Raw genomic sequence first — 21,662 nt, 5'->3', positions numbered from 1 at the left:
TCAAATCCATATTTTAGTATAGGAGTCTCAGTTTACTCTCTGCAAGGTCCGGAAATCATGCACGGGCTTGGGTAGGTACCAGTAATGTTCATATTTAGTTGGATTGCAGTGAACCACCCTGCACATGGCACTGAGTGTCAGTTTCGCTCAAGCGTGAACTGACAATGTGACCAGCTTATATTTTGCAAACAATTTATATCAGCCCGTAAATGGGTTCTCCGGGTGAGTCAAGTACGACATAATCCGGTGTCCAGAACTGCTTCAAACTTACTTACGAGGACCAGCTTGTTAAGTTACGTTTCAACACATTCGGGTACGTTTATGGCCAAATGGATCACCCCGCCAACTTCGGTCAGTCTGCTGTGCAACCGATGTTCATAGAATGCTGTTGAGTGCGAAAAAAAGCACAATAATGAAGAAATGAAGAGTAATAACCGTTTGCGGATGTAAATGAGCTTTCTTGTTGCTACGTCATGTCGATTTAGAGCTGTGAAGGGAAATTCCCCTGGCTGATTTACGCTGGTATCCATTCCTGTTTAACTATTTTTCTATTCCCGTGTTGCTTAATATCAAGAGCCATGGCTGCAGCCGGTGACATCGAGCCGTTCCTTGAATTTGTGAAGACCAAAGTTCACACGCCTGAGGACCTTGAAACAATGGCCGCCGTATTGGAATTCATGCGCAAAAGTACCCCTCTAATGGGCCATACCGCAGGTAAGTGAGTCGCCTCGGCTTTCGGCTCTAGTTTTCAAAGGGGCCGTCATACGTTTACAGCAAAACAGAATAATGAAAGTGGGGGAAGGTTTATTTCCTTCGCGACAACGAGTGAACGGAAAATGCAAAGGCGGCCGTAGGCGGATAATCAGCGATACCTAAGCTAAGCAAACGCAGTTTTTAAACTTCGTGAAGAATGGTGTTACTGGCGTTTGGGAAGACTGAGGCGAAATGAAGTTGGGCGTCATACGTATGATTAGCCAGCTAGGTAAAGGCCCTGCATTGCACACAGCACGCAACCCGGATGCAGGGGCGCTAAATTTGTCAAGAAAATTGATAAACGAAAACTAAGGACTTTTAAAGGGGACCCCCTTAATCAGACAGTTCCCAAGCAAAAACGTCCTGAGCAATCTGACTCCACAACATTAAAATTTTGCCGATTTCCTCAACTCGAATTCTCCCTCCTTTCTCCCAAGTTCCGCCTCTGGAAGCATTGCCGCGCTTTTAAAACCACGGCAGGCGCTGTTGTCCACAGCAGTCTGGGTCCCTACTACTATCCTCAGAAGAGGTGTGCTTTAGTCCTGGCGCAGACCCGCCCTATGCCCCGCTGCCGGCTGCTGTCTTACGTATGATGACGCAACGGAGGAGCTGCCAGGAAGGGAGACCGTACTTTGCCGCTGTTTGCGAGCGCTCCGCGCCGTGTAGGACACTATAACTTCTCTGAGATTTCATGTTCAGTATGTAGACTGTGCCACCGGGGTTGAGTAGCCTTAGCTCAAGAAGGTGTCAAGACCCCTTTAATTTTGAGCCGCTGAGGGGTTGAGTGCTGTGAAAATGATTCCAACGGCAGCCACGTAGCTGCTGAAGCCTTTACGAAAGGAGGTGTTGACGAGCACTGCAGCTTGGCAGTGATGAAAGAAAATTGCTCTGCATATAAATATAAGCAGTCGACTCGCAAGGTACGCATATAGGTTCGGACTAATGATTATTTTTTATTTTTAATGTTACATGCCTTTGCGTTGCCCCTGGTTCCTGTAACGCTGGACTTTCACTCGCTACAAGGCTGAGCCCAGCCTTTTTCACAGCTCTCTAATCTGTAAAGATCAGTTAAAACTCGTGATTCAGGGTGTTGTGGTCTGTTTATCTAGTTAAATGGCTGCGTGGAGCTGCCTGCTGTTGATTCTAGAAACGCAGTGTCCTTGGCAGGAGGTTAGCGTGGTTCTTCGTCCACACTCACCAAAGGTTTCTACCGAAAATTAGGCTTTCTTGGAATGTTCGATGCCTCTAAAAAGAAATACAGAAACTATTAATTTTCCTTTGATTAAAGGGATACTGCATCTGGTAACCTTACTTCGGGTAACCTGAAGAGAACTTTCGTTAACCTGAGCCGCTTTCAGCTGAATGCGGCTGAAAACCAGCTGAATGCGGCATATGCGTGGTCACAGGGGATCACAAACGCTTCGGTTATAGTTCACCTAATTGTTTTACGCTTTCACTTTCCAGGACCTCTTGAAATAGTGGAAATCAACATGCACGAAAAGAGCAACGCAAAGACGAACAACACAGAATCGTACAAGACAGTCCACGGAGAGTTTCCTTGCAACGTTCTTCGGCGAGGAAATGTATTCAAAGTTGGAGTTCGCTTCAACCAGTTCTTCGACCTTGGAAGAGTGCCCCTGCGAGCGATCTTCAAGTTAGGTAACCAGCATCTCCATTCTTACTCTTCCAGCAACCAAGATAGCATGACTCAAACGACAAACTGCTCACATAAATAACGAAAGATCATTTGCTGCTTAAATCCCATAGGTTTGCTTAAACACTTTATCACTATTGAGCGCATGTAAATGTAATTTCTGCCTTTTTAATGCGACAGAATGAACGGAGAACAGGATATAAACGTGAACTATTCCATAGAAACGTTCCTCGCAGCAGCTAGAAAAACCATATGTTTATGAGTCAAACTGACTTTCAAAAGAGGCATTTCGATGCTTGCACCATGCCAAAGCATCACAATACGAGGGGCACGTCATTTAAACTTGAATCTATCCCCTGCCATGCCTCAAACAGTCCACAAGAAGATATGAGACGTAAAACTGCCCACATTTCAAGATCCCTACCAGAACATGTATTTTACTAACCAGACGCTCACAAGAGGCACCCTAATGATGACAACATGCTACGATGTCATCTTAAAGGTGCACATAAAAAAGGGAAAAAGATGAGATGCCGCCAGGACAAGAGGGCATCGAGTTCTCTAGGAACAATGCGTTGTTTCACTGCGCTCCAGACGCCTAGATTCTACCTTCGCGTTGCCCTATCTGCGCGTTTCATTCTCACTCCACTGTTCGTCGCATAATGCAGACATGTGTCTTCCTGCGTGCTTTCTTCGTTGTGAGCCAAAGAAGCAGCGATCTGCAGCTTCGAATAGCACTTGCAGAACTCGTACGTCTGTCGCGAGAGTGTCATATGAAGCCAGGAATAAGACGTTGTGTCCCTGTCTCACCTCTGCCGCAGGAACGAGGCCCTCTGAAGGCGACGGCACATTGGTGACACTCACAGCGCCCGACGCGGTCGACAAAGAAGGCAGAGCTAACGAGACGGTCGATCGCTGGACCATGTCCGTGAGCTTCCACAACAACGACATAGTGCTACTCAAATTTCGCAGCCCGGCCAAGGCGCCAGTGGGGCGCTGGTCGTTGAGCTTCAGTCTGGGCGACGGCAGCGTCCACCCTGCCAAGGCGCCCATTTATATCATCTGCAATCCGTGGCTGCCAGGTATTGCTGACACTCTGCAGAACTTCAGCTTGAATATTGTGCGAAATTGAGCTGCGATGTGAATGGCGATAGGCGGGTCTAAAAGAAACCAACACACAGTACGCACAGCGCGACCTGCGCCTCGAAAACTTCTTTTGTTTTGTTGCGAAAGCAACACTATGCGAGTCGCCGAGCCATTTCGCGGGGCTCACGAAAGGCCATACTGCGCATGCGCGAGGAGCAATGACGTCACATGGCGCACAGCTGGCGTGCCGCCGCCGTCGCTGCGCGGGTTACTCGGAGGTGCCGCCGCCACGCTCGCCAGTTGCGCATGCGCAGTAGCGGCGCATAGCTAGCGTGCCGGGGCCGCCGCCGCTGCCGCACGCTCTCCATCGCTTCTCTCTCTCTCACTCTCTCCTCGTTGCTTTCGCAATCCTCCACGTTTAACCAGAGCTAAACCACTGCCAATTTTTTTCTGATGATTCCGGTACACTGCAGACACTCGGCCCAGTTGCGTGTGTTTGCTGCTGCTACGCTTGGTACACTAGACGCCCTCTCGCAGCGGCGATGGCGCCCTTTATGCTTCATCGCGATGTAGTTGGCTAATTCAAACACTGACAGCTGCATACGAAAATGACAGCTTGCATCGAGGTGCTTATTGCAATAACAACGCAGACCGGCGCGGAGAAAAGAAAAGTCGTGTCACTGGCGCAGCTAATTGCAGCCGTTCCTTTTACGTTCTCCAATTCTAACGTCGTAGATTATAAAATGAGAAACACCAGAAAATTACCTTCGCGCTACTGTAGGCTTCAGGCGGTCTAGGTGAGCACTAGGAGACTGCACATATGGTATAGGATATCAACAACTACAGTAAGCAGAGTAGAGTAGCGAAGGCTAGCCTAAGAAATAAACTACAATTCCTCTTAGATTTCTACCCAACTCTTCAGGAAATGGTGCATTGCCAATCCCAATAAGCAGCAAAATTCGCATCCTTTCAATTAGAGTAAAGAAATACCAATCAAAACATCGATAAATTACAAAGGGCTAGGATTTTTCTTCCAGAGGACCCTGTGTACATGAAGGACGACGCCCAAAGGCAGTTCTACACCATGAAGGAGACAGGAGCCTACTACTACGGGACTGAAAAGAACTTTGGTCAGCGAGAGTGGAACTACGGCCAGGTACGTGCTCCCTACGCCAAACTTGTTTCCTTACGTTCGCGACTCCGGAGAGAGGGCTTCGGGCGTCCAGCACGACTCATCAGTGAAGAAATAACAGTGCGCCCTCAACATGACGATGATGACTGTGCGGCTATTCCAAACCGAATAGGAGCGCTGCCTCGTATGATTTGAGAGGAAGGAAGTGGCCTTTTTTGGAACTTTCGTTGCCGCAGGAGTGCCGAGAACTGCGAAACGTATGATGGACGAAGGTTCAATTTGAGCAGGAGGCGGCTTTGCCGATCCACCATCCATTAGTGCAGACGGAGAAGTCCCGGCGTTTCTAATGACACGCCCTGTTGTACACCGTGTGACGGCAACAAGTCCCACTAAAACGTGGCAGCGTTGTGAAAATTATTGTCTGATTCTACGACGCCAGTTGCTGCTTCAAGCGAAGCTGCCAGACGGTGAGAAAAGGCCCATTCTAACGTCTCTGTAAACAATTCATCTCGCCTTTCGCGCAGTTCGAGAAAGTAACACTGGCAACCATCGAGTTCCTGCTCAAGGCAGTGGACGCCGACGGAGCACAGCGGTCCGACAGCGTCAACTTAGTGCGTGCCCTTTGCGCCGCGGTGAGTGGGGAATCATGCCGCCGTGACTCGACATAGGAGCGTTCGACATAACGCGTTTCAAACCTCGCCAGCTTACTAACCGTACCTCGTGCGCGCGCAGATCAACGTGCAAGACGACCAGGGCCTGCTAACGGGCCGCTGGTCGGACGACTACAGCGGAGGCACCAATCCCGGCGTCTGGAGCTCCACCATGCCCATCCTCAACAAGTACATGGAGAACGGAGGAAACAGCGTCAAGTACGGTCAGTGCTTCGTGTTCGCATCGGCCCTGGTCACCGGTGAGTACAAGGCTGCTCAGTCCAGCTGTTCTCATGTGGCGAAAGAAGCGTGCCAGTCAACTTGCGTAGCCTGCAGTGTCCTCACTGCCGCGCTAACGGGCAGTTTCCTTCAAAAACTGCACCGACAAATGTGCTCCGCCAGCCGTAAGGACGTTGTCATGGGCTGGCCGATGCGGTGAGCGCAGCCAACAGGATGTTCGCATGGCCATAAAGTGCGTAAGCGAAATAAAAAAATGGTTATGGTCTGCCATAGCAACAACGAAGGCGGAAATTCTTGTGACTCGCCAAAGAACCACCCGCATCTGACGCCCGCTGACAAGAGAGGTGATCGATGGGCATAATAGCGACGCTTCAGGATAATAACATAATAGTAGCGCTTATAGCGGCAATATTTCTTGCCCCTTCTTCTGGTGTGAGCTGTATTATGTATTCATACATGTGGGAACGTTCCCTGAGTAGGATACGTTGCAGAGCTGGCGCAGGCGTGTTAGTGACGTCATCGCGGCTCACAAGCGTAGGCGATAGACAGGAAGTTGGCGAGAGTAGCCCTGAGTGACGAAGTGAAGATCTGCGTCGTCCAACATAACTGCACGCGCCTTTTCAGCGTGAAACTGCTGAGCCATATGTACCATGTTGTGAAAGATCCAATGATTCTATGTCTAAGTCCGGATCAGCGCCTCCCTCATTGCAATTCCAGCCGCATCTTAATCTTAGCAATGGGATCCCTTCAAGCGTCTCTGTTGATTTACTCGCCACGAGGAAGCGCCGCTGATTGGAGCGGTTTGCATTTGATTTATAAAAAAAGGATAAAGGATGAATACAAAATCCTTCAAATCGATTGCAGTAACATCTGCTACATCATCATCAGCCTGACTAAGCCCAATGCAGGACAAAGACTTCTCCCATATCTCTCGAATTATCCCTGTCCTGTGGCAGCTGCGGGCACCGTATTCCCCCCGACTTTTTCTTCTCATTCGCCCACAACTATCTGCCGCCCTCCGCTACGCTTGTCGTCTCTTGGAATCCAGTCCGTTACCTTTAACGAACATCGGTTATCTTGCCTTCGCATTACATGCCCTGCATGCCCAAGCCCATGCCTTCTTCTTGATTTCGACTAGGATGTCGTTAACGCGCGTTTGCTAAATAAAAGCTGGCAATGAATAGAAAGTAATAATGCACAAGGAGAAGTTCAGAACGGGTTCAGGAGTGGTAGATGCATAGATGATAGCATGCTCGTGCTTACTCAATACATAGAAATAGCTGGGGCAGAAACCAGGCATCTGTATTAACCCTCCTCGAAATAAGCAATGCATACGACAGCGTAAATAGGGAACTCCTCTGGAACAGTCTCAAAGATGAACGTATCTGCCATTAAATAATTCCCAAAGGAAGTACACTGAGATATAAAGTTGAAAATGCATGGGAAGGTATAAGGAATGCAACTATCGACGTAAGCAAGAGCACGGCAGGATTATCCTCTATCCCCTCTGCTGTTCATTATTTACATGCGTGATATGGAAAGGAGACTAAAAGAAAATAATCTTGGTTATAATCAGGCGTAAAATTAAGTGGAACAGTCGTAGAGCAGCAGCCCATGAGCAGGCTCATTTGAAGCTAAATAAGGGTGTCTTAGAACGCAAAGCTACAAAAAGAAACTTAACCAAGAAGATAACGCATGTGCAGTGTGCGGTAAATCTGTAGAAACAATTGAACGTCTTATACTACAATATGGGAGCATCCATCCGGATATAGACGCCGGCACAGTCACTCTCCCCGAGGCCCTAGTGCTTAAAAGATAACACATGTCATGTGAATAAATCTGCAGTAGAAGTTAGAAAAAGGCGATTAGAAGATGGTGGCTCAAAAGCAGGGTGGTAATATTGAGTTACAAGGTTAAATACACATCGCGAATTTATAGGTAAATCGTTGAGTTTGATGGAGTGCTTAAAAAAAGGGGAAAATTGCTTAGCTAGGTGGCAACTGTTGCCATCCTTTTTCAAAGAGGACGCTCCTAAATTCCATCCATCCATGTGGTGTCTTATCTCTAGGGGTTTGACTTTTTGGTTTTTATTTTTTGAAAATTTGGTGGACCTTTTTCGTCGTTTTTCTCAAAATGCAGTTTTAGCTAGTTTTTTTTTTCGATGATTATTTTCTGCAGATGGTTTACCGGCATTTTTCGGCGTTGTATTGGGGTATGGCTATGCTGCCAAAAGTAACTTGGAGTTCATCTTGGATTTTTGGCCGCCTGAGCATTCAATCTATCAGTAATTAGGCAAAAATTGTCGTTAATTACTGTTAAAGCACTTAGAGCTGCACTTGCAGAAGGAAACGCTATAACCGATAAAAAAAGTAACGGAAGTTAATGACGGAACCGCTAGACAACAACGGAAGTGGAAGTTGATTTTTAAAAGGTGGGTTGCCGTGAAATCAGTGGGTTGTTGCGCTAGGTTGAGCGAAAGGGCAGGGCATCGCTTAGTTAACGGGGTGACGTCAGTGATGAAACTGCCGCTATACTGTCGGGGTAGCCAGAACATGACACTTTCTCATGACTCTTATGCATGGTTGCGAGCGTCCTTACATGCCATGTAGAAGCCTGCTTAATTAACCAAGTAACTGCACTAAGCGGGTGAAGAAACTAAACTTTGCGACGTTAGCAGAATACGTTTGGCGACTAGGTGGATCCTCCCAGCCTGCAGAGGCGTGCAAGGTAGCGGAGCTATACTTCTAAACGCCCCTGCGTTCCGCATTTTGTTAATTTCCTTATTTTACTGAGTGTAACCCCTACTCGACAGCAAGCTAGTTGTGGCGGGGCGTGTATGTCAAGGAGACTGACCTTTTTCGATTAAAACCAAAATTCCTAAACTGAACTCGAGATACCTTTGTCTGATTTCTTTTTTTTCGGTTTAAACCTAAATGAGCAATACCTATGTCATGACGCGTGCGCAGTCGAGTTACAGGGGATGATAGGCGTTCTAGTGCGGGCATCACAGCCGCATGATTTTTGAACGAGACCTACAATGCCCAGAATTTGTCGTGCCATAGCCGAGCGTAATCGTCTTTTCGAAGTTCAAAAAACTGATATATGGCTATTATTAGAGGCCAGGCGCCTGACTGTAGTAGCTAAAAAGTTAACGATTATAATATAGATAACCAGCTTACCAGGTAACATGGTCCAGCTTTATTTCTGGTGTTAAAATATCGCAGAACCATCTTTATACTACAAAAAGCCCATTTTAAAAAAAATAACTGGTAGGCTTCCCTGCAACACCCGGTATGTGCATCAATGGCTAAGCCTTTTTGTCTGTGACGCAGTCTTGCGGGCGCTGGGCATCCCAAGCCGCAGCGTGAGCAACTTCCCCTCGGCTCACGTTGAAGGGGACGATATGTCGCTGGATTACTACTTCGATGAAAAGAACAAGCCCATCGAAGGAGCAGACATGGAATGGTATGCGCTTTTAGTTTAATTTCTATATCTGCCTCATCATCAGTCACACGCCGGGGAGAGTCGTCTGAAAATTGTTTTCGTTATATAGTATAGCAGCCATTCAGAACAGAGACGGCTGAATGGATGGAACTGTTATCGCGTCGGCAGTTGCCCGATATGTGCTGAAATGCAGCAGCTGTGTTAAACGCTTTCGTGGGCGGCAACTTTTTCCTACTTGTCGAACTCGTACCTGATCTGTCAGTAGAATGGACTTAAACCTTTGAGTCCGTACCTGTGGGCAACACGAAATTTGTTTAAGAGGGAAAAAATGAGAGGAGAGGAAAGGGCGCCGGTGGTTGCAGTCTGGTTAGATGTCTCCAACTTTTCAGAGGCTTGGATCACATTACTTATGGTTAAGGTGTCAACTACACCTTTTGGACAGACTTCTGGGGTTGTGCTGGAGCATAGAAGGCTGTAAAACGTGGTCACATGGCCCCCCGCGCAACCTCCTCTGAATGCCCTTCTCTCCTTCCTCCGACAGAAGCGCTCCGGGATGATGATGATGATGATGATGATGATGATAATAATAATAATAGTAATAATAATAATAATAATAATAATAATAATAATAATAATAATAATAATAATAATAATAATAATAATAATAATAAGAAGAAGAAGAAGAAGAAGAAGAAGAGTTAGATTATTTTCAGAGCATAATACGGATTCAGGCCTGCCTAAGCCAAATAAGTCTTGAGGGGCAGTACCTGGCAGTTGGCGACGACAAAACATGCCTATAAACATAATATTTACAGAAAAAAAAAGAGAGGAAAAGAAAGAACGAAAAAAATGGATGCATGCCCAATTCATTTTCAAGGAACTTCCACGTTTGGACCGAGGCTTGGATGGCCCGACCAGACCTACCAACAGGATACGGCGAATGGCAAGCTGTCGACAGCACGCCCCAAGTGGTCAGTGAAGGTGAGGTTAAATGGCGGCGATCGTTTGTGATGGCGCGCTCATAGCGTTCACACCGCTTCCTATACAATTCTGAGAAGGGCCCAGACTGCTTCTGAGAGCCCGTCTTACGAATCTCGTTTCGGAGCGCGCCGACGCAGGTCGAGCAACGGTCGTGCTTGGAACTGGCCATCCTGCCGATTGAATTAGACCGCGTGGTTAAAGATGAGCATCCAGTCTCTGCGCGAATGGGAACAAAAGCGCGCTGCGTGCGCGGGCTGAAGAGTGCGGCCAGCAGTAGAGGTTCAAAGGGGAGGATTTCCGGCCGCGGAAGGCCAGTGTGCTGTGAAAGAGCGGCGTCCGCATTCCCCGGTGCCGGCCTTCTATGGAACTAACCGCTCTAATAAGCGGATTCACGGTGCGCTTTACAGGCAGCATAAAACGCGGATGGCGAAACTCCTCTGTCAATTCCAGCGGCTCAGCTTGCCGTGAGCGCCTTTATTTAATGCATTTTTTTTTCTGCTCGTCCCTCAAAGGTGCCTCCTCTCTTTCCTATACTTAGAACTTCAAACTCCCGTTTGTGCAGTGTAGTGCCTCCCGCAACATCATGCTTGTGGCGCCGGTACAGTGACTATTCTTAGGGCACTTTATATCGGTTAGAAAATAACCAGTAGCCGCCGACAATATGTATGTTCTTAGCGGCTGATTTATTCTATGCATGCAGTGCTTCTGAAAATTCCGTGGGCCGCGCTTACAGCCGGTGAAGCGGCTAGGTTCTGATAAGCACGGTGCTTTCGTAGCGGGCACTCTGGCTGCACAGGGCAGAAAGGCATTTTTTTTTTCTGCACATCCGTGAAGAACTCGATAATAAATCTTCGAGCACACCAAAGCTCACCCCATCTACGGGTTCGCCGACGAAAGCTTCAAAGAGTACTTTGAGATATTTGTCGCAGGTTACGATGCAAGTATTTACGTAACTAGGGCAACAACAACCGTGACGCGAAGAATACTCAAGAGGTCTTACTGCAGGAGCAGAAATATTGACCGCATAAATAATCGCTGAACTTCCTCTAAGGCCAAAAACGTTCACAGAATCTCTCTTCTGTGTTGCTTGAGACGCAGGGATACGCAGTATGTGCATAAACAATTTATCCGCACATCCAGGCAGGTGATCAGTCAGAGAACCACTGCATAAATTGAAGTCATAAACTTACTGCAAGAACGGCAGCAATACGAAAGCACACCGAAAATAAACCGCTGTGCGCCATGGTCAATAGGATAATTCGGTTAAATTAAAGTGCCTAGTTTGTACGATGATCGCCTCTCTGAAAAAAAAAAAAAGCGAACGAATCTATTCAGGGATGTACCAAGTGGGACCGTACCCGGTGAAGGCTATTCGGGAGAACAGAACCGACTTGAAGCACGACGGCAAGTACCTCAGTGCCAGCGTCAAGGCGGTCTACAAGTACCACAAGAAGGATCCTTCGCACCCCAAGGGATGGAAGCTCGTTTACCAGAAAAGCAACATGTAAGCATCATCTCATTCTATGCCGTAGCTCTTTCAAGCTAGTATAGTGTTTGCTGGTGCGGGACGAAAATAGTTCATAAATACCAGTAAAGTCGTTTTAGTTAGTCTCCGCGAAACAAAAAAAAAGTAACAGTATAGTTATAATTACTTGCTGTTTTGTGGTTTCGAGCGTCAGCACTTGCCGCTCCATATATGTCAACCTTTGAGCTTGAAGCGAAGAACGCTTCGGCAAGTTTGGAGCGCTGGGCAGCGGTGTCGTTAGAACGAGCTGGGTAGTTAATTTCGGCGCAATCCAAAACTGTGGGGCCAAAAAGGCGCTGTTCCCTTCAAGGCTTCTTTCACACACCGTACAAAGTGTGCGCTGCGGTACATTGGCACAGAACTATTTTTCCACGCATGCCACACAAAAAGAGAAAGCTAATGAGCTTGGTTAAATTTTATGGTCAGAAAGTCATTCGGAACGAAGCGCAGTCTCTTACACACCTGCCATGCACTTCGTGACATCCGCGAAAAAAAGGGGGAGGCGAGCGACTGAGATCCGAACTGATGCGCTCATGCTCGTGATTTGGATAAAAGACGAACGGCCACGCGCATCTGCCGAAATTCGCGGCGCCTGTACTGCGGCATTATGTTTTCAAAGCAGCACACATTCCGCGGGTGGTCAAGTGCGTGCAGTGAACGTTCACTTGAAGCGCGCGGTCTAGGCATGAACAGGGAGAAAACATATTTTACTCAGACACGAACGGCACGGGCATGCACCAAGCCTGTTTGTTTTCATTTTCGAGCAACCGCCCCGTCTATATCCTTTCTATAGCGATTACTACACGCAGCGATCCATTAGACGGCAGTGGAAAAGCTTCCGGATTAAAGACCCGGTCAGAATATATTCAACTCACCCGGCGCTGTTTTTCAGGCAGTTGCTTACTGCTGTTGAAACAGCGCGAGCACGCCTGCCGCGACCGACGCGTTTCATTGGAAGTGAAACAACAACAAAAAAAAAAACACCGTTGTGCTCATACCTCGGCGTAGACAGACGAATTATGGAGAACGATGCTGAGGCACCATGGAAAGCAAGCGCGCGTAACGCGTCGCTAGCGCACGCGAAGCTCAGGCGGTGATGACGGTGCGTAACGCTTCCACGTGATGCGGCATACAACGTTCGTAGAGGCATGCTCGGCTCATAATCAAGCCTGAACGCAAAACACTACCGAAAGAAAACTAGGACCAAAGCAAACGTTGTCGATGGAAATGTTTTTACAGGAAGAATTGCTATGTTCCTCTTATCGTCAACGGCGGTGAGCTCTCATTAATCGACACGTCAGCGATTGCTGCTCTATACTCCGCGGCCACTGCAAGCGCCAAGTCCTTTCGGCGACAGCACTTCAGAGATAAAGTGATGAATGGCATATTCATCACTTCCGAGATCTTTGAATCCGCGCCAGAGCACAAAATTCATCTCGGGCAATAAGAGCACAGTATTTCAATCCAAAGAGCCCATTGAAGCACGGGTTTCTGATTACAGAGCGAGAAAACATGCTGCGGATCGCCGATTGGAATACGCCATTAGTTCTTTGAGAGCGCGTTTGGGAGCGCTAACTAGGGACCATGTCACGTGGTACTTTCCCTATTTTGCGGGCTTTCTTTTAAAGCCGGTAAAATGGCTATGCAAAGGGCACCTTGTATCAAGCGCCGCTGCCTGCTAATCGGTTGTACTTATTCAATTAAGTAGTCAGAGCGAAACAAATGTACTGGAGACCGCGCAAAGCGACTCCCAATCACCCTCAGTTGGTTATCCTCGAGCTGAGCGCTCCGTATTATTTAACATCTTCGTTACTTTTAGCTGGCACGCCCCGTAGGAGGCCAGATATCCTGAAGCCAAAGTTTCACATTGCCTGCGACGGCAAAGCGCGGAGCAACATTCAGTTTTCGTCGCAGAGATAGGAAGCTGAGAAGAACAGCGCACGAGGCGTGGCAGGATGCAGCGTTTACGGGCGGAGTGGAAATTTCACCTACTGTGGCTCGTTAACTGTGACTGCTGGCTTGATTCAGTGTAGCCATGTGACCATTCACGGCGGATGCCGACGACATGTCACGAAAGCCAGCTGCGGTATTTTGCTTCTAACGGCAATAATTGTGTGGCTTTCTTGCAAAACACTACTGGAAATCGGTGTAATAACTCAAGTTCCGTTATCCTGCAGTCGGCATTGCAGTATTGTAGGCTGCAAGTTCGACAGAGGCAAGGGCGGATTTATAACGAGGGAGGGGAGAAGAGGGTGGTTGCCACACCAAGCGCGAAATTTTACATAGGAGAGTGACGCTGACGCTGAACACTATTTTGTCATGCCGCCGCGGTGGCTCAGTGGCTATGGTGCTCGGCTGCTGACCCAAAAGACGCGGGTTCGATCCCGGCGGCGGCGGCTAGAATTTCTTTGGAGGAGAAATTCTAGAGGCCCGTGTACTGTGCGATGTCAGTGCACGTTAAAGAACCCCAGGTTTCCGGAGCCCTTCGCTACGGCGTCCCTCACAGCCAGAGTCGCTTTGGGACGTTAAATCCCATAAACCAAACCAAACCACTATTTTGTCAACGAAAAATTCCAAGAAGTACGTGGTTCAAATGCATCCCCATCTTTGCCGCATGTGTTTATCTGATCAGAATGTTGCGTTAGCGGTTTGCTGGCTTATAGCGTGCCTAGCGCACAATTTTTTTTTTTACAGCCCATTTCTTCTTCCTGTATACTTACCCAATCCCGTTATACCCACTGGCACGGACTATTTTTCAATATTTTTCCCCTGTCCGAACAAACATACGCTGTGTATACTTAAGCGCGCCAGTCCTTTTTTATTTTCTGACAGTAATTCGCGCCGCTAACAATGATGGCTTGGTGGGATAGCCTTCGATGAAATTCTCGGGTCCGGTAAACGACAAATCATGCTTGTTCAAATTGTGCCTGGTTATGTAGAGGGATATTATCTCGTGTTCTAAATCATCCTGTTGAAGTTGCGAATGGCACCAAGTGATCGTAATGTATATCACTTTGATGAGAATAACGGCACTAAAAAAACACACACTTTTCGACTGGGCTCAGCTTCAGCCGATGGAGAGATGCCCCTCCTTCAAGGTGAATGGCATTCCATTCACCTCGAAGAGGGATATTATCAGTTGTTCTAAATCATTCTGTTGGAGAAGTTGCAAAAGGCACCAACTGATCGTAATGTATATAACCTTGATTAGATTAACGGTAGTTAAAAAGACACACATTTTTCGACTGGCCTCAGCTTCAGCCGATGGAATGATGACCCTCTTCAAGGTGAATGGCATTCCATATTACAGGTGCGGGCGGCTTATTCTGACGGAGAAATTTAACCCGAGCGGAGGCCGCCAGCAGCCGGATGACATTACCCACACTTACAAGGGTGCAGGTGAGAAGAGTCAGAAGTCTAAAGCTGTCACCCTTCCTTTTATTCGCTACCGCCGTCAAATATTCATTGCATTATTTTCTACTCGAAAATAGGGTAACCGAAACTTCGAATATTTGCCTACATATACTTATCTGTGTCAGTGCTGACTCGAGTGTTGCTATCTAGCTTTCTATGGGGCTATCTCTTGTATTCCTGCTACGTCAAACCGGCAAAGAAGAACAGCAGATTCCGTCCTCTGTAGCGCCCACATGGTGCTTTGGCGCCGCCATCAGCAGGGGTTTGGTATGTGATCGTAAATCCACACTCTTATGCTTACCTGCTGCGCGAAGAGAATGTTGACCAGACGGGCCCAGAAGATGGAGTATGTACGTCATCGGTAGGGAGAGGGGGGGGGGGGGGTTAAAATGAAGCCATAGTTATCACTTTGTAGCCCGCTCGGCTTATTACTTAGCACCGGCATGCCTGAAGCATGCTGTCAGCGGGGAGTGGATCAAATACATATATATATCTGCGTGCTCGGGGGGGGGGGGGGGGGGGGGGGGGGAGGGGGTGAACGTGGATGTACGGGAGGCAGAAATGGCTCAAACGCGAACAGAGACTTGTCGGTGTCTTTCGAAGTAACTGCAGCCCGGTTATGGAAGCTTAAAGATTTATAAATGTTCACGTGCCAAAGCTGGGTCTACTGGACGGTGATGTCTAGTGACTTAGGTTTAGTAATAGCTTGAGTCTCTTCTTGCTAGTCACACAGGCGCGAACCGGGTGTCGATTGTGACTTTATTCCTAAGGAAATTAAGGGCTATTACGACTGTTTAGGGGTGTTTGTGAAAAAATGCAATGACAGGGCTCAATTTGGGCCTGAATCTTGTGGTGTACTGTAGAGCACATCCTGAGATCGCTTGCGCGGTTTACAGCGGCGCAGCCTCGTGGCGCGACCATGGACTTGATCCAGGTGCGACTGGAGCACGACAAACAAGTGGCGGCCGGTCAGCCTGCGCGAGTTCTCTGCGCGCTCACAAACAACGATCTGGAGGACCATCGCGTCGGCCTCGTGCTCACCGCTTACTCTGCCCCCTACAGCAACGTCAGCCCCAGCGTCCTGGTCAGCGCACAGCGGGACTTCTGCCTGCAGCCAACCGCATGTGAGTACGCTGGCGGTCCCTTAATTATGCGCGGTTGTCAGGCCCCCTTTCCGGCCTATAACATAGGCCAGTATCTATTTATAAGCGCATACGGCCGGTAAGATTGAAGTTTGGTTTGGTTTGGTTTTGTGGGGTTTAACGTCCCAAAGCGACTAAGGCTATGAGAGACGCCGTAGTGAAGGGCTCCGGCAATTTCGACCACCTGGGGTTCTTTAACGTGCACTGACATCGCACAGCACACGGGCCTCTAGAATTTCTCCTCCAAAGAAATTCTAGCCGCCGCGGCCGGGATCGAACCCGCGTCTTTTGGGTCAGCAGCCGAGCACCATAGCCACTGAGCCACCGCGGCGGCTGGTAAGATTGAAGTGCTGAAAACGAAGTAGCCGCGAAGACTTGCTGGGCCTCTGGTGGCGGTTACTTCGTGAACTTAGTGCCCGCGCGAGTGTTTACAAAGCGGTTGGCGACAGGTCTGGCATTTGTTGTTTCGCTTACTCAAATTGTTAGATTGTCTTTCTGGCTTTCATGTTTATCAGCCCGGCGACGCTGTGTCGAGTATCACTCTACTGACGCTGCTTCTACAGTTGGCAGACCAATACAACTAAAGAGAATAGTTGAATTCTCACTTGTAATCCACAGATAACCGACACTACATATTTTTGCGTCAGGTTAGCAGCAGAATGCACGCATTTTACAAAGTTGAAGTTGCGTTTGAACTCACCGCCTACGTTCGCTCCTATGGAATTGGCTGAAAGACCCGCATCACTGGCCGTATCTAAATAGAAGGTTATTTCATACAGCTGAAAAACACGAAATTCTGGTCACTTAAGAGGTTAATGTAGCAGTCTATTCGCCACAATCGCATCTGGAAGCGAACACCAGAAGATGTAGACGCTGTCGCACTCTAGCAAGTTCACCTTGGCACAAACGCTCACCTTAAAATGAGCTTAGATGTCTTGCCACGCGTGAAACGGGTAGGCCTCTTATTGTGTGCCCAAGCATTATACGGAATGAGGTGTGGTGTTTAATCACCTTTTTGCAACTTTCTTGGATCGTAGCTGACACGCTGGAACTGCTCATCTCCCCCGAGGCATATGTATCCAAGCTGTGTCCGGAAGGAATCATTCTCCTAGAGGCCATCGCTACCTATGGGGATGATTTCACCGCTGCTAGGAGCAACTTGGCCATTCAAATGCCGCAGCTTGACATTCAGGTGAGCGCTAGCCGGACGCTGAAAATGTTTCAGTTTGGTGAAGTGCGCAATTTGAGGAGTTTGATGCCAATCACTTGTCCAACGTTTCTCCGCGTCCGTTGCGGTCTTTCGCGCTCCGATTTCCGTTTTTTGCATTTGAGTGTGTCGGGAAAGCGCGAACTTTCTTCCAGCTGTTATTGTTCACGGACATCAACGTAATTTGTCTTCGGCAACTTATTGTCCAACAGTGAACTTGATGGTTTACAAAGTTCACCACCATGGCCGGGGCATGCGTTGTAATTTTTAGTAAAAGAAGACATGGTGGCGACCAGCACTGACGCCTCTAGCATTGAGCATTGAGTGTAACCCTTCCCGTTCGAATGCCAACATGCGTCTATGTTACGAGGCCCCGTCGATCGCACCCCGATGGCGAATGCTTGGAAACTGGCATGAGTTTCTTGCCGATATAAGGTCGCTGTATTTAAAGCCCTTCAAGAAACACTAGCCTGTACCGAGTTAGCCGCTACCGAACCAGCTGTTGCAGGCAGCTGTCAGAGGAGCAATCGAACAATCGCAGTGATATTAGGGAAGTGCAGGTTGTCTACAGCCAGTGCATTGTTACAAGTACGTCCAGTGTGCCGAGTAGAAGCCGACCTACACTCGTAATGTCAGAAGGAGAGTGTTGGGTGTTTTCGAAAGACCTGTAATCGCATATAGCTCAAGAACGCAGCAGTAAATTCCCCTCAAAGGAGACCCCCCAACCAGTGGCGTCAGCCTAAAGTCATGACGCCGCTATCAACCACTTGGAACCTGGTAGGGTGGCACTTGACGGAACCCTCTTCATTTTTAAAACAAATGTCCTACTTTCCGTCTTCGATTTATATTAGTATCTATGCCTTATTTGTATGGAAGTACTACTAGCAGGGTTCGCAGCTAAACAAACCCAGTCTACGCAGGAGAGATCTTCGAGCAACGGATTTACGTCGTGGAAACAAAACAAGCGATGAGTAGAAATGAAACATTACAGTGATTCGTTTGGTTATTTCTAACAGATTGTGCGCCGGGAGGCCCCCATTGGCTCCTTGACATATAAACTGATAATGAAGAACCCACTCAACGTGGCCCTCAGCGGCTGCGAATTGACCGTAGAGCTCCCGGGTTCCACCGCCTTCTTGGAAAAGATTGCGCTTAAGTAAGTACGCATGCACGACTGGAACACGTAGCGTCTGCGGATCTTAAAAGGGTCCAGATTTTAACGCGATAGGGATGAGGGCCTCGTTCAGTGGAAAGACCGGATTAGTCGTCGTCGGCAGCGGCAGCGTGAGCGAAAGCTGTCCAGAGAAACAGGAGGCCCAACTGCCACCTAGGTCAAGTGACCTCATGACGTGTCACAGAATGCCAACCATGGCAGGTGGCAGTTAAATTAATGACTGGCCGCGAGAGGTTGCTCGGGGAAGAGCAACCTGGGACTCAGAAGCCCCACCGGTGGCTGTATTTGAAACAGCCATCCGCCGGCGCAGTGGTGCATCGCTTAACCGTCGCACCACTGCGCCAGGAGGGGTGTGAGAACTCCCAGAAATCTATGATTGTAAAGTTTGAAATGTTCAATTACGCATATATGGACGATTACACATTAATGCTATCGCGTCGTACTCTTAAAGAGCAGATTAAGTGGCCCTTCCAGTTTTTGGCTACCGAAATGGCTAAAGATAGCTATGGATCAAACTCTCGAACTCTAAACAATAACAGATTGTTCGGCGCCTATTACACGTTTCCTGTTCCGGACAGAAAAAGAAGGTTCCACTGTGTACAAGAGTCACTAATTGCAAAGAATACGCAGGGACACACAAGTGGGATCAAAATGAAGATGTCTCTCCCCGTACCACCATGTAAAACGGGCTTGGCGTCACTAGTTATTTGCAGTAAGAATATAAGTGCGCGGCACAGCACCAGTCAGAAAAGAACACGTCACGAGACGTTTGAAATGTGATCGTTATTCTCGTTTATTCTCGTGTGTTCAAGCAAGCACAAATGCACTGCCTCATACGCGAGTGTACGTGGTTTCTTCTGTGCGCCCAGGTACTTCTCGGAATATTTCATCTTGACGTAATCGCACAGGTTAATTTTTCGGGACCACAGAAACCATGCATGCGCACTGACAGCAGTGCTGCATACATGAAGTAGTGTGGGGAGATAGAAAAAAGGAATTAAAAAAATATTGCTGAGCCAGTACTGTGCAACATATACGGGGAACCGCTCTTTTGGCGCGCTCAGTCACATGTTCTAGCTCTAAAATAAATTGACTTCCAATTTCGAACATTACACTAGCAGCAGGAGTATTCCTTGTGATTGTATTTCAAAGTTGTACCTGCTGTCAACTTCAGACGGGAGGCAAGGCCTTGTCAGGCTTCAGCCTTTTGCCTTGTCTTCCACTTTCATTTGAACGAAAAAATAAAGTGGACTAAACTAAACTCAACTGAACTGAACTGAATTAGCATGTGTGAGTGCAGCACGGGACATTGTTCAACTGCCCTGCCGCGATGGCTCAGTGGTTACAGCGCTCGGCTGCTGACCCGAAAGACGCGGGTTAGGTCCCGGCCGCGGCGGCCGAATTCCGATGAAAGCGAAATTCTAGAAGCCCGTGTACTGTGCGATGTCAGTGCACGTTAAAGAACCCCAGGTGGTGGAAATTTCCGGAGCCCTTCACTACGGCGTCGGTCATAGCCTGAGTTTCTTTGGGACGTTAAACCCCAATAAACCAAACCAAACCAAACCAAACCAAACCATTGTTCAACTATATGCATGGGCCACACGCTTACGATCGACCGCACTCTTGCAAGTCTTAAGTGCTGGCATATATCTGAGCGAGGATGATCCTGGGAGAGTACTATGAGAATATAGAATGCAATTTTCCTATACTCGAGGGCATCAACATATTCACGTCGGCGGGGCTCCAGTAAACGTTCCACAATAGTTAACATGGAGCCGATACATCACCTGTGGCGGACACGAACCACGAACACGGAGAACAAAGACAAATTTTCAGTTTCAGCCGAAATTATCATGGGGAGCCTAGCTAGCTGGCCGTGACATCCTGAGACCAGGTTAGCCTGCCGCAGTGACTCACTTTCAATGCTGTTCCACTGCTGAGGCCAAGGTTGCGGGTTCGAACCTAGCAGCCGGGGCCTCGCTTCTGTAGAGGCGAAATGCAAGAACGCCAGCGTACTGAAATCTCTACGCACGCAAAAAAAAATACCCGCGCGGTCTAAACCAAGCCGGCCGTCTATTACGGCGCACCGCGCAGCTCACAGTGGTGCATTATCAGGAATCAATCTTTGGAGAAAGTAAAACAGACTACAACGGAGCAACTGCGAAAACTTCATTGCGGCAAGAAAGTCCACCCACAGTACGTTGTCTGTTCTGATCCCGGGTTTCTTTTTTACTGGGCCGCGTTGTACGCAAGCGCAGTGTTTATAGTGTAGCGATTTTAGAACGCTGTTGTCTTTAACTCGTCAGGCCTTCTGGCGCTCTAATTATTCTGCTCTTTCCGACACCCCAGGAGCGTGCCACCGCGTGGGACGTTCGAAAAGGAAGGCGTCCTCTTCGTCACATCTCCGGACACCCGGCGCATCGTGGCGACATTCATGTCCAAGCAGCTCCCTATTGTGAACGCCGCCAAGGATTTCTAGATCTGCACACAGCGAAGTGGCCTCCTAATCAGTGCACCGTCCACAGTCTCGGAAGAAGGCACAGCCACATCTTTGTGCGAAGTATAGTTTCACAATACTCCTGTTTTACCGCCACCTGAGCGTGTGGTGGAGGAAAAAAGGTGTGTAATAAATGGCTCTGGCATTGATGAAACTTCTCTGTACATGTGCACAATAACGAAGGCAAGTTGTTTTACAACCCCTGTACATATAGCTCTGCGCTGCAAAAAGGTTTACTACCAACACCGTACCGCTAATGTCCCGTAACCCTTCACGAATGTTCCTGAAAACATTTTAAGAAGTTTGATAGCGTAGTCTTTTATCCTAAATAATTTCCGTGGCACCAGAACGACGGTCGCCTTAAGGTGCCTCAAAATTATAAAGATGTGCTCGTTGAAAAAGAAAAAAATTGAATAAGGACCCTGTAGCGACTTCAAACACTCCGTTCACGTTGCTTTTGTCGCGTGCTCCAGCGTGAGTTCACGTAAAAGAAGCAGTGGGGCACTCACTCTCCCTGCGAATTCGTTCTTCCCCGAATTTTAGCCCCGCATGGGCAAAACAATTCACGCAGCGGTGGGCTGCGGCAGTGGGCCTACGCGCCGGAGGATGTCAATGGCCGCAATCAACATAAACTCTGCCTCCAGGATATCCGCGGTATCAGTTCCGGTGTCCAACGCGCAGTTTCTGCTCTTGACATTCTAGCCAGCCGGAAGCCCTACGTGCTTCCGCCCGAGGAACCGCACCCACATCCCCGACGCTGCGT

At 48.3% G+C, this 21,662-nt stretch overlaps 1 protein-coding gene across 1 annotated transcript; it reads left to right on the top strand.

Moving 5' to 3' along the window:
* Positions 1 to 578: 578 nt before the first annotated feature.
* On the top strand, positions 579 to 20,881 carry LOC149350299 (hemocyte protein-glutamine gamma-glutamyltransferase-like). Its single transcript, XM_089576869.1, has 14 exons — positions 579 to 714; positions 2,218 to 2,412; positions 3,229 to 3,489; positions 4,531 to 4,649; positions 5,150 to 5,257; positions 5,358 to 5,535; positions 8,848 to 8,980; positions 9,837 to 9,940; positions 11,276 to 11,444; positions 14,776 to 14,864; positions 15,776 to 16,003; positions 17,059 to 17,213; positions 18,245 to 18,384; positions 20,752 to 20,881. The coding sequence occupies exons 1-14, from the start codon at positions 579 to 581 to the stop codon at positions 20,879 to 20,881; spliced, it is 2,145 nt and encodes a 714-aa protein (XP_089432995.1).
* The last annotated feature ends 781 nt before the right edge of the window (positions 20,882 to 21,662 follow it).

The sequence above is a fragment of the Amblyomma mixtum genome, chromosome 3, assembly GCF_055824585.1.
Source record: "Amblyomma mixtum isolate Tamu chromosome 3, ASM5582458v1, whole genome shotgun sequence".
Classification (NCBI taxonomy): domain Eukaryota; kingdom Metazoa; phylum Arthropoda; class Arachnida; order Ixodida; family Ixodidae; genus Amblyomma; species Amblyomma mixtum.
Note: the sequence above shows the minus strand (reverse complement) of the source record. Positions and strands in the feature narration are given on the sequence as shown.